The following is a 16,256-nucleotide window of genomic DNA, read 5'->3' as shown; positions in this document are numbered from 1 at the left end:
CATATTTCGTTCAACTATCAGGGAGGTGTTTTAAGTTTAATAGTTTAAAGTATGTTTCAAAGTGAATCAGCTTCTAAAGGTGTTGCGCACAGCGGAGACGCTCAGCTGGCGGCTGTGCGGCAAGGCTGCATGTGCGCTTTTTAAAGAGGATCAATACACAACTGCTGCCGCCAACAACACGGATAAGTAGGTTGACAACTTTAAACAGGACATTTCCCTATCTTTAGATACAAAGCTAACAGACTGGTGTGAATTGCTAGTACGCTTTGTTTGCAGAGCAGCAACATCAGAGCCACCTGGGCTTTTCTGCAGCTAGACTGATTATGACCCGGTTACGCTCCCGGCTGACACCTGACCGCATACACACGTTTATTTTTCTCAATAAGAACGAGTAGACAGAAAACTGGACACTGTGAGTCTGAAGTACTTTCTGTTAGTCTTATAAAGTGAAGGCTCATAATACTATGTCTGTGGAGAATCATTTTATGAGCCTGTTCGTCGATAATCAGCGTTAAACATGTATCCGTATTCAATACCGTCAGTTATATGCATTTTGTTGCTGTGGTAAATATAATTTAGGGGGGAAAAACATATTAGCATTTTTTTAAAGGCTTAAGAATAACAATGTTCTTTTTTGTTGATTAATGGATAATTGATTGTTAACATTTCCAAATATGGATCACGGAAAATACTTTAAATTTACATCTCTAATCACGATTGAAATGTTTGTATTTGAAACTGCATGGAAAGAAAAAACAGAAAGATGATATAAAAAATAATAATCATCTGTAAGGCAACATAGTCATGCTACACTCAACATTGTGCTTGTGTGACTCCATTTTAACAGTAATATTTGTTCTTTGTCACCATTTCACTCCTACTGATTCACTTTTTTTGCAAGTTGAAACACTTCCTGCAGATGTTTCACAATTAAAGCTTTTCTTTCCCCTTCAGTCACCACAGTTTGAATGTGAAACAGCTGGAGGAAATATAACACTGACTGCTTGTTTCCATAGTTCTCTCACACATGTTGCAGTCTCAATCAGCTGAAGGAGTTTACTCAGTTGTTAACCTAGCCGTTTGACAAAAGAGCGCTACTTTCAATCAGATGAAATTAAAAATGAGAAATTAGGAATGCATATCAGTTTCAAATAATGGCCCGGCTCTGTGAGGCGAATCAAAACACAAAACACTATTTGAGCATTTCCATTTGTTTGTGTAAATAAAAACATTTCTGATAAATTGAGCAGAATAAACCAAAAGCTCTGCCTGCAGACCATACGCCAACAGAGCAGGTGGGAAGGCCGTGCAGAATCTCCTGTAACCCAGTCTGACCATTAATATGTGTATAGGAACAGATTGCTAATTTTCAGAGTCAGGTTGGCTGGAAGCTGTCAAAAAGAGCAAAGCCATTACTAAATCTCATTAAGAGTGAGCAGCACAGAAGGGGGTCTGACCCAGTCTCTTGGGCGCCTCAGACATCTCAAAAATTCTAACATTTCATTTCATCAGCACAAAATCTGCCTAGCTCTTGTAATGTAGATACCCTCTGCAAATTCCTAAGGAAACATACAAAACAGCACATCAGAGGCATGAAATTACAGAGCATGCTGGGAAAGCCTGCAAATCAGCCAGTTTTATCTCTGTATTTATCATGCAGGTCTCTTTAGTTTTTGGCACAAATGAGTGATCCCACTATAAGTGCTGTGAGCTCGCACTCCTACTCAAGCTCCTTTTTTTGGGCTGGTGAAAAAAGAAATGTTCAGGGGATCAGAATCCCTCAAAACACAAGCCCATGTCAAGGATGTTATTACTCACTCTACCTCACACATCTCCCCGTGTGTTTCAGCTGTTATTTATGTCAATTACAAATCTGTACTTGGAAGGTTGCCAAAGAGAACACTTGGTTAAAATCTCTCCTGTAAACATGTTGTCACTCCAGTCCTCTTCACCGGTGCCTTTTTGGTCTTGAGGCGCAGCAGGATGGTTTGGCATCTCACTTCGAGGCTTGAGTTCTGGCTGGTCATCAATTACAGCATTTAGTAATGGACCACTGTGGTATCTGTGCAGAATAGCATTATTGATAATTGGCCAATCAGCAATAATGATATTCAAATTAATGTCTTTATAGACGTTTTTTCTTTTATCAGGTAAAAATCAACATGTTGGAGTCGCAGCTCGACCAAACTTAAAACCTTGCAGACATTTTCTAGAAAAAAAGAAAGGTTCATTAAGAAATTGTAAAATTGTGCAAATAACTCTTCATTAATCAAGAAGTAGTCACTAGTTGCAGACTTGGTGTATTGTATTTGCTTTTGAGATTCATGTCAGTAAGTCTGTCATCCCGACCTGGAGGGATTTCTCCAGATATTAAAAATTCAGTAATTATTCAGCCTTGATGAGACCCCCTGCTGAGCCACAGAAGACATACTTTATATTATCAGTAACCTGATCTTGGTGTGTTAAACAGTGAGTTCCCCTTCAGTGTGTGAAGTACTATATTGCAAAAGCTGGAATATTGCAGTAGTGAACATAGACTCAAAATGATGATTTAAAATGAAATTGACATCTTCATCTCATTTTCTTGACTCTGCTGGTTCGTCATCAGATGTGTTCTGTTTGTGTTTATGCTTCTTTTCGCTGACTGCTGTATTCTGTCTCTCCAGATTTCTCGAATGGAATACGTGCACTCTAAAAACCTCATCTACAGAGATGTAAAACCTGAAAACTTTCTCATTGGACGGCAAGGGAACAAAAAGGAACACATAATCCACATCATCGACTTTGGTCTGGCCAAAGAGTACATCGACCCCGAGACCAAAAAACACATTCCTTATCGGGAGCATAAGAGCTTAACTGGGACCGCCCGATATATGTCTATCAATACACATTTAGGCAAAGGTGAGGTGCAATTCATAACTTTATTTGTTTTACAGGGTGTAATATTTTTTGCATGTTTGTGAATGAGAATGGTTTGGCACTTTGTTCTTGAAGTTAAAATATTCAAATGTTTTGTACAGAGCAAAGCCGGCGAGATGACCTGGAGGCTTTAGGCCACATGTTCATGTATTTCCTTCGTGGCAGTCTGCCTTGGCAAGGATTAAAGGTATGCCAAGTTCCTTTAGTTGTTCCAAAAACCTGTTTTCTCCTACGTGACAAATTGTATCTTTAAAACAGTAACACATTTCACATTGACATGGGTACACGACTGTTCAGAACCCCTGACATCGTTATTTAATCTAAGTCAGTATGAATGTTTGATTTGCAGCCTGATTCATGCTCATCAGATATCAGGCTCATGTGTCTTTTTGTGTTGTTTGTTCTGCAGGCTGATACATTGAAAGAACGATACCAGAAAATAGGAGACACTAAGCGAAACACTCCCATTGAGGTCCTCTGTGAGAACTTCCCAGGTAAACTGATGACCTCTGCATCAAACTCATAGATCAGTATGTGAAGCCTGTAGATAACACTACAGGATCAGCAGTGATTTGACCTGTTTCATGCAACATTTTACAAAAAAGTAATCTCACTGCTAAATCAGAAATCTGATTTCCATATTAAATATTGAACTGTTGTTTTTGTCCCCTCTTTGCTACCTCAGAGGAAATGGCCACCTACCTGCGATATGTGAGACGGTTAGACTTCTTTGAAAAGCCTGACTATGAATATCTGAGGACCCTGTTCACTGAACTGTTTGAGCGAAAAGGATACACCTTTGACTACACCTACGACTGGGTTGGCAGGCAGATAGTAAGTGACGTACATAGACTGTTAGCGCTTAAAGTCAGTGAGCATTTTTAACCAAGCTTTAAACTGATTTTTACCCCCATCAGCCCACACCAGTGGGGTCTGTGCACATAGACTCTGGAGCGTCTGCTGTCACAAGAGAGAGCCATCCTCACAGAGATCGACCTTCACAGCACCAACCAATCAGAAATCAGGTAAAGCAGGATACATTTGTATCAACGTGGAGGTCTTCCGTCTTCTTGAGCGGTAATTCCGGTGAAAAATAATAATAAATCAGAACAGTGAATTTTAATCTGACGCTTTTATAAGTCCCAACCCTCTGTTTGAAAGGACCTAGTCTCTTTAAAAAACTGACTTGGAAACTGCAAATAATCTTTCATATTTAAAAAGGTCAATGATAAATACAATTCCAGATTAGACTGATTGTTTGATTGTTGCATATTTGTATCATAACAAAAACATGGATTTGTCAAATGAACTATCTGAATGATACTCTCAGTATAGGATATATAATTATTTTCAGTTTCCTTGTGGACTTAATATAAAAACAACTTATCAGAGGTCAAAGATAATGTTTTATATTTTCACAGTAAATTAGATACTTCATTGAAATTATAAAGTCTAAAATATCATTAAGCAGAATTTATTTGATTTGTAAAGGTGAGACTCTAAAACAAGTTTCAGTTACTTCACATTTAATCTTCTGTCAAAGGTTTGGCTATAAGGAGCTGGTCACATGTTTCAACCGAGTCAGGATTTTTAGAAGTTACTCAACTGAACATAACTTAGCTACGCTTCCATTTAGAGTAACAAAATGAATGTTAATTAACCCTATTGAATAAATAAGATTAGATTTGTGTGGTTTATAAGTCCAAAGTCTGAGACGTTAGAGCTTACCTCCATTTGGCTCCGGACTCGTTAGTTTCTGTTTGAGTTCTCTGGCTGAAGCCTTGCTTTGATTTTGATTTACTCTTTTATTTTGTTACACTTTTTTTCTTCTCCATTTCTCATGCTGCTTTGCATGTCACCTGGCCTCGCACACACCCAAATACCCATCTTTCCTAATGCAATTATTCCATCACTTCCCCACCCCCACCGACCTACCCATCACACCCTCGATTCCCCAACTACCTGAGCAGACAGCGGTGTCAGATCGACGAGGAGCATGGGAGGTGCAGCCCACACGGCAAGCAAACTCGTCCTATCTGACCTCCCACCTGGCAGCGGACAGGCACGGGGGCTCAGTGCAGGTATACACCCCTCACCTGATCAACCAGTAGCCCCCACCCAATGTCTATGGAGTCAGATCTGTCTCATAGGATTGCATCAAGACATGAAATGTACATTTTAAAAACATACTGCACAACAATACTCTGATGCATCACAGTTTTAACATTTATGAGTTAGTATTTTTGAACCACATTCTGCTCATTTTCTTGTTTTTATTAATAATTTTAGATGATTTTACACATCTTCAGACTTCCGTCCCCTACATCCACAAGCAGTTAAATTACATTGTCACTGTTCACCATATTAACACTTTTTTTTGTTAATCCTCTTAAGCAAACTCAGCTCATAATAGTGCTCCTTGTTGCTAGTTCTAATGACGATCATTTTCAGTTCTTCAGTAAATGTTCAACAGTAGACATATAATTTCACCAGGCCCTGTGTATGAGACAGATCTACACCCATACACCTCCCCTGATCCCTTTACTCCTGGCTGGGAAATGTTATTTTTTTCTGCACCACCATATGCATGACATCTGGTGCCACCCAGCCCAGATGGTGAAATGTGATTTGAGCTTTACAAACAGCAGCCCAGGTTGTGGCATTTTGATCTCAGGTCCTACAACTCATCCTGGTGCTTGGACAATCCTTGAAAGATCAAGAAGCCTCTTGCATGGCAGGCTGACCTGGCTTAGCCGGCTAAGTGCATGCTCTTAAGTCTTAAAGAGTCATTCTATTTCAAAGTATATTCTGGTATCATTTCTGCCACTTGCTTATACCCAATATTGTCCCTGTGTATAACTGATGATTGGACCCTCAGTGCAGGACGGTTTGTGAGCAAGAACAGAATATGTCTACTATGATTACCTCATGATGGATGATGGAATCAGAGGTATTATTTATTGGTATGACAAGATACTCATATATACAAATATACTTCTTATGAAGATCAATTCTAACTGAGATATATCTTAAGTCAAAAGATGGCAGATTGAGGAGCAAACTTTCAGGTTTGATGATAATCAGCACATAACTTTCCTGTAGAAGCTCCACTACCTCAAAAACACGACCCTCTTCTTGCACCTCTTCTCCAAAGTGGGTTCTGGTAAATCCATGCAAGGTTCTGTTAAGGGTGGTATTTGCAGTCAAATAAATTGAATGCTTTTTATAATTTGAGTGTTTCCTTGAGTATTTCATTAATTTTTCTGCACTGTTTCAGTCTGGATTTAAAGTAAATGATGATTAAGATTAACAATGATGTTCACTATCACTCCGTGCACACAAGACTCACATTTCTACAGTAGTTAAGGGCTGTGTCTTCTAAACATAAATTAGAAAGCCATTAGTTCTTTATTCTTTTCTTTCTTGTTTTGAAAAAAATAATCTGCTCTGCCAAAGTTTGGTTCTATATGGACTGTAAAATGAATAAAAAAAAGGAGTAAAAGTCATCAGTCCTGTTACATCACTGAAGATAGAAAAGTGCAACTTTTTAAACAAATATAAATAAATAAGAATATTGTTTTTAAATCTCTAAGACTGAGCTTAAACTGTCTTTCATTTGACTTGAGAAGATAATAATTACACCAAAAGTAGTCCCATTGAGAATATCTACAAATGTGTAAAAACTAGAGTGAAAATCAAAATGTTGCATTTTGGTGATATAACTGTCCAAATTCTTTGCAACCTTTAATTTCCTCCATCTCTCTTACTGTTTGTCAGTAAACTTGGTCAGAGGTTTTCTCACATTTGTATCAGAGTGTCTCCAGATAAAGCTACAGTGTTCTGTTTGTTGTGTTGTTGATGTGTTGTTCTTTGCTGCTGTCAGATATGTTTCCACAGAGAAGACAAAAAACATCTTTCATAAGTTTCAAACCAGAAAAGCTCACTATCACAGGAGGACCTGTTTGTCTTTCTGAATTTGTCCAGCTTCTTTTCTTTTTTGAAGTAACACCCGTCTGTGTCGCAGGTGGTCAGCTCGACCAACGGGGAGCTGAACGCAGACGATCCGCTGGCAGTTCATTCCAACGCTCCGATTACAGCTCAGGCAGAGGTGGAAGTGGTCGACGAGGCCAAGTATGTGTCACGCACCCGCCAAACTACTCCTCCATGTCCATCTGTCGTTTCCTCTGTTTCCTGCTGTACCTCTTTCTGTCCCTCTCCCTCCCTCTCTGTCAACTTTTTGCTATGCTGTGTTATTGTGACAGCCCCCACCCCAGCTATCATCCTGCTCCTGCTCCTCTTCTGTCTGACTGTGAGTTTTTTATCTTTACTGCTGCCCGTCTCTATGCTGTCCTCTCCGTTATATATACATGAAAAAAGAGAGAGATAAGAGAAAGGCAGTTCAAATTAACTTCTCAGTAGCAGCTTACTCAGCTTCCCATACCTGAGATGGGAACAGGCAACCTCTGGTGATGCTGGTATACTGTCCAGAGACTGGTCAGTCTTGAAGAATTACTCCTCTGTTGATCACCTTGTATTTAACAGTAGCAGTGATGCTTTGAGGTAACAGCTCACACCAGATTATCTATTTGGTACTTTTGTCTTGTTTATGCACATCCTCTAATTTTTCTCCTCCTGAGAAAAACTTACAAGCACACATTATCTCCCGCAACAACCTTTCAAACAGACTTAAGTGATGATAAACAGTTTGTGGTGCTGCTTTTCAGCACCAGCAGCTGGACCGACACTACATTACACAGCTGACAGCCCGCTGAGCCAAATCTGTACTGTTTGCCGGACTTCATATGGTTCAGCTGACGCACAGAGAAGAACTTAGAGCAGCTCTGCTCCAGACACACAACTCAGAGACCGAAGGAAACACAATTGAGGACACAAGTTCTTAGCAGCTGGAAATTGAGGTTGTAATATTTTACAGTAAACGGGGGGCTACGTTTTTACGACAAAATATACAAGAGAGGGAAATGTAAACTTCAAAATGAAATCCACAATAATACAGAGCAATTTAGATCTTAAGACATTTATAACTGGCACTATTTTATTTCTGCAATTTAACTCCAAGACTTGACTCCTCTGTGATTTGTCCCACGTGGATGTGTAGCTTGAAGTTATCAAAGCTGATGGTCTGCAACTAGCTTCACTCCAGTCGTCTGAGAGCTTTCTAATGGGGCACCTCCGGGTTTACAACCTTTACCATCAGAGTCTATCAATGCCACTATAAAAAACAATCCTCCTCCTCCTCGTCAATCTCCCAGAGTTTCAGTCACTTTAATATACACTTTTTCCTATTCCTGCCCAGATCACAGACTTCTGCTCTGTTGTCCTCATTCACACAGATGTTTGATATGATGACACTCACTCTATGAGACCTCATCAGACAAGTTGATTCACAACAAGAGGTGGCATGAAGTAAAGATTGCAGATCACACATATTTGATTCACGGTGAATTAAAAACATGTATTTGACTCAACAATCTTTGAATTTACAGTCATGGACTATATAACGATGTGTCAAATCATTTTAAGTCTGTGCAGAATCAACATTTTCCCATATGTAGTAGAATAGTGCTCAGTACTTCATATTTCTGCATCCTTCAGTTGTTTTTTAGCGACCGCAACAATACACTTCTTTTTTCAGTTCACTAAAAACATAGTGATGAATTTATTTTAACACAACAGAGGAACATTTCTCAGAGATAGAACAGCTGAGTACACCACACACATTAGATCTTTAGTTTTAATGTAGCCTACTGATGAGATGATTGTTTCTGAGATGGAGATTTACAAAACCTGCAAATATAAGAAGGGCTTAAACGTCAAGTTGTGTTTGCATAAAGAGGTGTTGTAGCTTTCTATTTACACAATTCATATCAAATAAGTGTTCATTTTATTATGGTCAATTGTCCTAACCTGACACTTAAAAATAGACAATGTTGAATTACATTTCCCAAAAATTAATACATAAATCACTAAAAAAAATATACAATACTATGTAACAAGAGTAATAATAATATGTTCATGTTTTTACAGCTCAGACATCTTAAGATTTCATGATGCAGCCAGATAAAGTGTATTAAAGGTGACATATCATGCAAATTCGACTTTTTAATGGTTCTCTACCTGAAATATGTTTCCCTGGCATGTCTACAAACCCCCCGAGAGTGAAAAAAATCCATTCTGCCCCTGTTTTGATTTCTACACCTTTCTGTAAATGTGTGTAAAACGAGACGTTTCAGACTTCCGTGTTTTTGTTACGTCACAACGATATCCGGTCTGTCACAGAGTCAGAGCTCGGAGCTTGTTCAGCCCATAGACTGTATAAAATACAACTCAACTCATCCTATGTTTTTCATTACCTGCACACGTGTGTGCCAACAAGGAGCTTAGGAGGGAGGCATTCTACTTGTAGGCTGTATTTATAAACACAAAGGTCGGTTTTACTCCCCACGTCTGCAGATTTGAAGATCTAGTGGATTATTTTTATTAGTCATGGAAAAGTGCTAGCACTAGTTAGCATAGCCACATAGCTACATGTCATAGCTGTAGCTGTGTACCAAGACACACGTCGACATACTGACAAATAAAACAACAAGAAACAGAATCTGTGACCAATCCATCAGAAAGGTCCTGCTGCCTTTCTGGCAGAGGTCGGTTTTACTCCCCACGTCTGCAGATTTGAAGATCTAGTGGATGATTTTTATTTATCATGGAGAAGTGCTAGAGCTAGTTAGCATAGCCACATAGCTCCATGTCTTAGCTGTAGCTGACACAAGTCGACATACTGATAAATGAAACAACAAGAAACACTAAATCTGAGACCAATCGTTCAGAAAGGTCCTGCTGCAGGTGCCTCTCCATCAGGATCAGATTCTGGATCAGATTCAGAGGGTTGAAGTAACGTGGGTCTGTAAGCAGTGTGTATATTCAGCCAACATGTAAACATTAGATCAAAGTGCCTGAGAGCCGAGGCCATATCCACTTCCTGAGGGGGCGTGGTCAGAGAGAAAACAGACTGTTCTGAGGAGGACTGAAGAAGAGTGTTTTTCAGGCATGCCAAAATCTGATTTCAAAGTATTTTTTTGAGCATAAACTTTAAAGACATGTTTTGGGGACCTCTTAGACCAATATATATTGATGAAGAAAGCGTGATATGTCACCTTTTAATAAACTAGTTATGAAGAGTAAAAAATCTAAGAAGACAAAATAAGTGATGGATTTATTACGTATAGTTTGTTGTGCCTGATCTTCATATAAATCCTTCTTGAGTCTTCAAACCGTTTGTATCAGCATGACAAGAAACATTCAGTCCAGCATTAAGTGATAGAAGAAAATGAACAAAAGAAACAGACTCATACGAGCTGCAGGTTTTGTTTTTAGGCAGTAGACTGAGTATTTACTGAGTAGTCCCTTTGACTCCTTATCCTCTCAAAGGTTCCTTCTCTGTGTCCACTTGTGTCCTGTTGGTGTGTGTGTGTGTTTGCATGTTTGTGTGGCATGTGCCCGGTCCCATCATCTTGGTCTTGCTGTATTAATCTCTCTTACTTTTCTCTTTACATTCTTCCCTCTCTCTTCTTCTGTAGCTGCGTGAAAATGCTCAACCTGTGGTGAGTCCCTCTCTGCTAGTCCACATTTGACTCAAGGGACAGGGAGTGGACCGGCCTAGGCTGGGCGCGGTGGAGTTGTTATAGACAAAACTTTACCTAGACTCTTAAGTGGTGCAATAAGTCCAAAACATGCCCCTGAGAAGACTATGATGTGCCTTTCTTTCCACCTCCGCTCAGTGTTGATAAGTGTCAAATGAGTAAAGATACACTGGGTGTTTTTTGGCCACTTTGGAGGCAGACAAATCTAAAACTTTACAAGAGTGAACAAAACACACTTTTATATTGATCACAATGTCTTATTTGTTGCCCCATATAGTATTTAGAAGACCTCTTAAGCAGCAGATCTGGTTCTGGTTCTTTACACTCTTACTGCATGGTGCACTCTTCTTCTTCCTTATTGATGAATTAGTCTAAGAGCACCCAGTCACTGTCCTATGTCTCGATCCACAGCTTCTCTCTTGTCTTTCTATGTTTTTATTGACCATTCAGGCTCACCATGTCTCGTGCTCTTTGTGTGCACTGCTCCACTTGTAGATGCTGCTGTAGAGTCACTGCAGCTGTTTGTAGAAGTTTCTGTCCTGACAAATTGGCAGCAGGTGAAAAGAAAAGAAAAACTTTGAGGATGGCATTACACCTCTCTTGTACTGATGCTGCAGTTTTCCTTATTATGACCCAAAAACATGTCGATCCAGATTTGGAAGACCCAAATATATCTCTAGTGATATTTAACACACTACTTGTAAACAGTCTGCTTGTGTCTGTTCTTACCTTTGCTTCATTTGAACCCACTCTCCTGTGCACATCGGTTTAATCTCTGCGTCTGTCTGCAGGTGCTGCTGCTTCTTCAAGCGAAAACGGAAGAAGAACACGCCAAGGCACAAATGATCACCCACCACCGGCCTGAAACCATCCAAGTGTCCGGCTCAGTTGATTGTGAATTCAGAAATCAATAAGGTCCCATTCAGAACAAAAGGGGGAGACGACTGAGAGATCTTGATTGAATTGTTCTTTGGAGGGACCCGTCAACAATGGTTTATTGAGATGTACAAGATGCTTGTGTCTTTTTCGATGGGAGTTCTTTTTTTAATTAGTCATTTTTTTATTTTTCCATCTCCGAGCTGTTTTGCAGGCCAGTCGTCCAAACAGGGAGCCTTTGTGTTGGAAGTATGCAGAGGATAATCCTGTTTTCTTCCCCTCCTCAAGACACCCAGCATTTGTATTTCCCACCTTTGGGCACATTTTGTTTAACCCATTGCTGTCCTCAGTGGTATTATGAAGGAAGAGAGATCTTCCTGAGGAAATCTTCAAATCATCTGCATACCATGATTTCTCTGTGTGACTCATGGAGTCATTTTTATTACTCATTTGTCAAATCCTGGATCAGAGTGGTCTGCCCCCCCCCTGGTTAGTTTGGATCTTTTTATTTGACACAAAGCCCATGTGGTTGCTTCCTGATGTGGGACTGAATGTAAACATGAACGCATGAGGAACCAAGAGCATAACAACCTGGCATCACATCCAGAAACAGAGAGCGTCAATCTGACACTTTGGCCCCTGCACTTTTTTTTCCTCCAAAGAGGTCAACCAACCCTGGCACTGGGACCTGGGCCCGAGAGAACAGGAGCCCAGCGATGCCTCCTGCACTGTGTTCTCTGAGGAGGACTTCTGCTCACGCTGCTTGGTTTAAGCACTCCCCTTAGCCACGCCGCTGTTTAAACACACTACAGTCTCATTTCTGCTCCTGTCTGCTTTGTGATGATGAGTCGCTACCTGACACTTAAAGACGGGGCTGAAACAAATGCTATTTATGCTATTTATCTCTTAGTTGCCACCAGTTTTCTTACTAATTCTTAAACATACACACTGAATGTATGGACAGAAAAGTAAATGACTTTGGCATTTATGTAAACTGTCTTGCGCATGGGAAGGAAATTACATTTAAAGGAGTTAAGACCAATGTTTTATAATGGAAAGAGACCAAAATAAGTGGACTGGAGGGTGGAAGCATCTTAAATGATCGTAATCATGTGATGGTCAATAAAAGACTCTACACCAGTACACACTGGGGGATGTTGCTTTGGAGTGACGAGAGAAACTGGCGTGATGTGCTTTGGAGATGAATCACAGCCTCTCGAAGCTGCAGTCCAATGCCTTAACCCCAACCGACCAGTCCACCACCATGTCACATCACCACCTGGAGAAGTTGGCCTCACGACAACACAACTTTCGCGGTCACCTGTATAGTGAAGCCCGAAGTTGTGGATTGTTTCAGCTTGTATTAGAGCAGTTAATGACTTCCTTGTAACACTGAAGATGTATTTCCAAGAGAGAGAGAGAGAGAGATGCCAAATGGAAGGTTCTTTGTAGTAATAGGTAACTGTGTTTGGATGTCCCTGCCCCTGCGTGTCCAGTCTGAAAACCCCTGTGCTGCAAAGCCATGTTTCATGTGTTCGGACGACTCTGCTGAACTCCCTAACCCTCTCCCTCGAGGCAGAGAGACCCTGAACCTGAACGTGAGCGAGGGCGGATAAGTGAACATGTCCATACCATTCTTTATTTTTTGTTGTATAGTGTCATGGAGGACTGCCTTGAAAACAATATCCTCTACATGTCACCTTGCCTATCCTCCTAACAGAGAGTGAATTACCGTGCATAGGTGTTTTATTTTTTTATTTTATATCTTGCTAATGTGAATTTTTTGTTAATGCAATTTTAGTTTTTTCTTTCCATTCCAAATAGCCATGGTTTTATGGGGAAAGAGAGGGTAACAAAAAAAGCTTGAGACCATGACTGCACTACATTTGTTGACCCAGGCTTTCCCTGACGAGACCCCGCCTTCTTAATACTGTACTTTAAATGTGCTTATTACTTTAATCGTAGCCACCATGTATGCGAGGCCTTCCCTATAGGGTGCAGGGAATACACTTTAAATCCATCTTTGTTCCCACCCGCTCCTTTGTTTTTTTTGTGCCATGACCCCCCCCATCTTCTCTGCACACACACACACACACACACACACACACACACACACACACACACACACACACACACACACACACACACACACACACACACACACACACACACACACACACACACACACACACAGATGCACACGCACACATACGCATGCATGCACACACTCACACATGCAAGTCTTACATGAATCAAGCCTCCGTGGAGCGTTCGATGCAGCGTTTTGTGGACTTGCACCATCATCTTTAGAAATGTTGTAGATGTTGCAAACTCTCAATGAATCAGTATGTAAACCTGCTTGTTGCGTGTATTTACACTGTATAGCTTTGGGTTCATTCTTACCCCCCTGACATGTCAGTTACTCCGGGGTCTAAGTTATTGTGTTATTAAAAGTACTTGAATATTAAAATCTACGGGACCTTTTCTGTTTTGTTTTTTAGCTTTATTTTCTCGATCATTCTCATCGTGATTCCACACAAAGGATTTTAGGAGGAGAATGAGAAGAACAGGCTATTTGAATGACAGGTATTCATGAATTTGAGATGTCTTTAGTGCCTCTTGAGTGTGTTGGACAGGTGATGTCTGTCAGACTCACCTGAGGAGCTGGGTGCTGGTTGTTGTGAATGACCAGATGGGGGTTGTCATTGTTTAAACCCAGGAAAGGGGCAGCTAGATGTTCGTTTGGAGGTTCAAATCACTTGTTTGTCTTTGTGAAACATTCAACATAATGTTTGTGAGTTTTCTAAAATACTTCAGTTCTTGTTTCCAAACATCAATCCTTTAACGTCTGCTGCCTAAACCTCCCCACAAAGCCTCAGCAGCACCCAGACAGTTTGAGTCCAGCTACTTGAGAAAGCTGAAAGTATTCTGTGTAGTAAGATGGATATCCAGACTATTTAGCCTTCAAAGTTCCCCTCTGAATTCCCCGAGTGCCATTCCTGAGACTACTACTAGCCCATGCCTTTTACCTGTGCCAGGAAAATAATGAAGAATGTTTTTTGACCATCGCATTCCACCTCGTGTTCTTGATGTGTCCACTGTCATTTTGAAAACCCGCAGAGAGCACCGTGGCTCCATTCAGTACCAAGAAGTGTTGTTGGAGAAGTTGAAGAGAAAGACAAAGTGTTTGATGAGTCGTCTCTGTTGGTTTTTTAACGTTTTGTGTTGTAAATGAACAGAATATGGTTTATTATTTCAGAGTTGAATTTGTGACTGGTCGTCTTTGCAGCATCCGCTCCTTCCTCAAACTCGCCTCGCTCTTTAGCTCACAGCTGAAACAGTAGATATAGATATATTACTCTGATGTATTTACTTTAACTCTCTGGGCCTCATACAGAGCTATATAGGAACGTTCTGTATGGTTCCTACCTGCATGGCTTATCTGGAGACGACAGCGGGCGATCTCTCCAGTGAACTCTCACCTGTAGGGCTCATATACCTGTTTGGTCAGTGAGACGTTATGGCTTCCAGTCCCCATGTAAAAGAAGATCTTCTTCATGTCTTTCACAGCGCGTACCATGTCCATCTCCATTACTCCTGATGTACTCTTCTCGTCAGTCAGACTTGTGTTTATGGCTTTGGTGGTGTGTAGCTCTCACTGCTGTGTAAATCAAAGCTAAGGACAGTTGGAGTGTGAATGAATGGCTTCGGTCTCTTTTGGTTCTCTGGCACTTTTCCTTGTTGCTGTACTGTAGAATCGTCTTGGATTACTGTATATTTTTCTTTGAGGGAGAGGTTAAGGGTGACATTTACTGCAATATTGTGATGATTATTTGAAAATTGTAAATTGTACAGAGTTCACAATTACACTCTTTGTTCTTTCTGTTTGGTTTCCGTATCAAGATGTATTCTTTGATTTTTTTTTTTTTCCCTCCCTCTCAGACTGTGGAAATTGTACAGCTCCAAGAGTTTATCCTCCCCTCAGCATTGTTTTTTTTTTCAGAGTTATGATTAAGAGAAATCTTAAAACTGTAAATAAATATTATTGTGTTGAAATATGAATGTCACTTCAAAAATGTATTTGAATGAGTTAGTCAAGGGCTTCAAGAATGAAGGACCCACATTTCTTCTTTTTATGGTTTCATATTTTTAATTTACAGAAAGGTAAAGGTCCTTTTTATCTGAGATGCCTATGTTTTTTTCCTCCTTGGATTCGTATACTACAATGTTTCACACATGAACCTTATAAATCACTTTTTATTCCCTCCACACCTAAAGGGAAACTCCAGTTTGCACCCTTTTTTATGTAAAATAAAAGATCTCTCCACCTTGTGAGAATGTCTGCTGTGAGATTATTTTGTTCCGACTGCATCAGATACTGCTGTTTTTAATGAGGGGGAAAATCTACACATGATGAGTTCAGCTGGTTAATCATACCACAGTTATACCCTCAGGTCACATAAGCTACAGTTAAATGTTATGAGTTACATCACTATACTCACCATCTTTTAATACTTGCATGATTTATTTTTCTCCCAGAGTAAAAAAGTTGACACTCATTGCAAGACGGGCAGTTTATTGATCGGGGTAGGTAGAAGCCTTCTGTAACCTGCTTTGATGTTTGTTGCCAATAAGACAACACAGAATTCAATATGTTTTCACTTTCATAAGAAGTTCAAAACGTCTAATTTATGAACATCTGAGGGTAAGAAATCAAATATTTAGATAAGTTGATTTAATATCCAGTAGCTCTCTGAACCCTCATGGAAAATACATTGACAATCAGTTTGTCATCAAGGGTGT

The 16,256-nt window shown here is 40.1% G+C and overlaps 1 protein-coding gene across 4 annotated transcripts in view; it reads left to right on the top strand.

The window, feature by feature from the left end:
• Positions 1 to 15,785, top strand: part of csnk1g1 (casein kinase 1, gamma 1) — a 41,124-nt gene extending 25,339 nt beyond the window's left edge. The window contains exons 6-14 of one of the 4 annotated variants that reach the window (XM_034679791.1): positions 2,667 to 2,901; positions 3,021 to 3,106; positions 3,329 to 3,413; positions 3,605 to 3,753; positions 3,837 to 3,944; positions 4,890 to 5,000; positions 6,944 to 7,050; positions 10,515 to 10,538; positions 11,369 to 15,785. In XM_034679791.1, coding sequence (XP_034535682.1) covers positions 2,667 to 2,901; positions 3,021 to 3,106; positions 3,329 to 3,413; positions 3,605 to 3,753; positions 3,837 to 3,944; positions 4,890 to 5,000; positions 6,944 to 7,050; positions 10,515 to 10,538; positions 11,369 to 11,423 — 960 coding nt within the window. In that variant the 3' untranslated portion in view covers positions 11,424 to 15,785. The remainder of the gene's footprint in view (positions 1 to 2,666; positions 2,902 to 3,020; positions 3,107 to 3,328; positions 3,414 to 3,604; positions 3,754 to 3,836; positions 3,945 to 4,889; positions 5,001 to 6,943; positions 7,051 to 10,514; positions 10,539 to 11,368) is intronic. The other 3 variants (XM_034679793.1, XM_034679792.1, XM_034679794.1) reach the window with 3 other exon arrangements.
• The last annotated feature ends 471 nt before the right edge of the window (positions 15,786 to 16,256 follow it).

This window comes from Notolabrus celidotus, chromosome 3 (assembly GCF_009762535.1).
Source record: "Notolabrus celidotus isolate fNotCel1 chromosome 3, fNotCel1.pri, whole genome shotgun sequence".
Taxonomy (NCBI): domain Eukaryota; kingdom Metazoa; phylum Chordata; class Actinopteri; order Labriformes; family Labridae; genus Notolabrus; species Notolabrus celidotus.
This window is presented reverse-complemented; position numbering and strand designations above follow the sequence as displayed.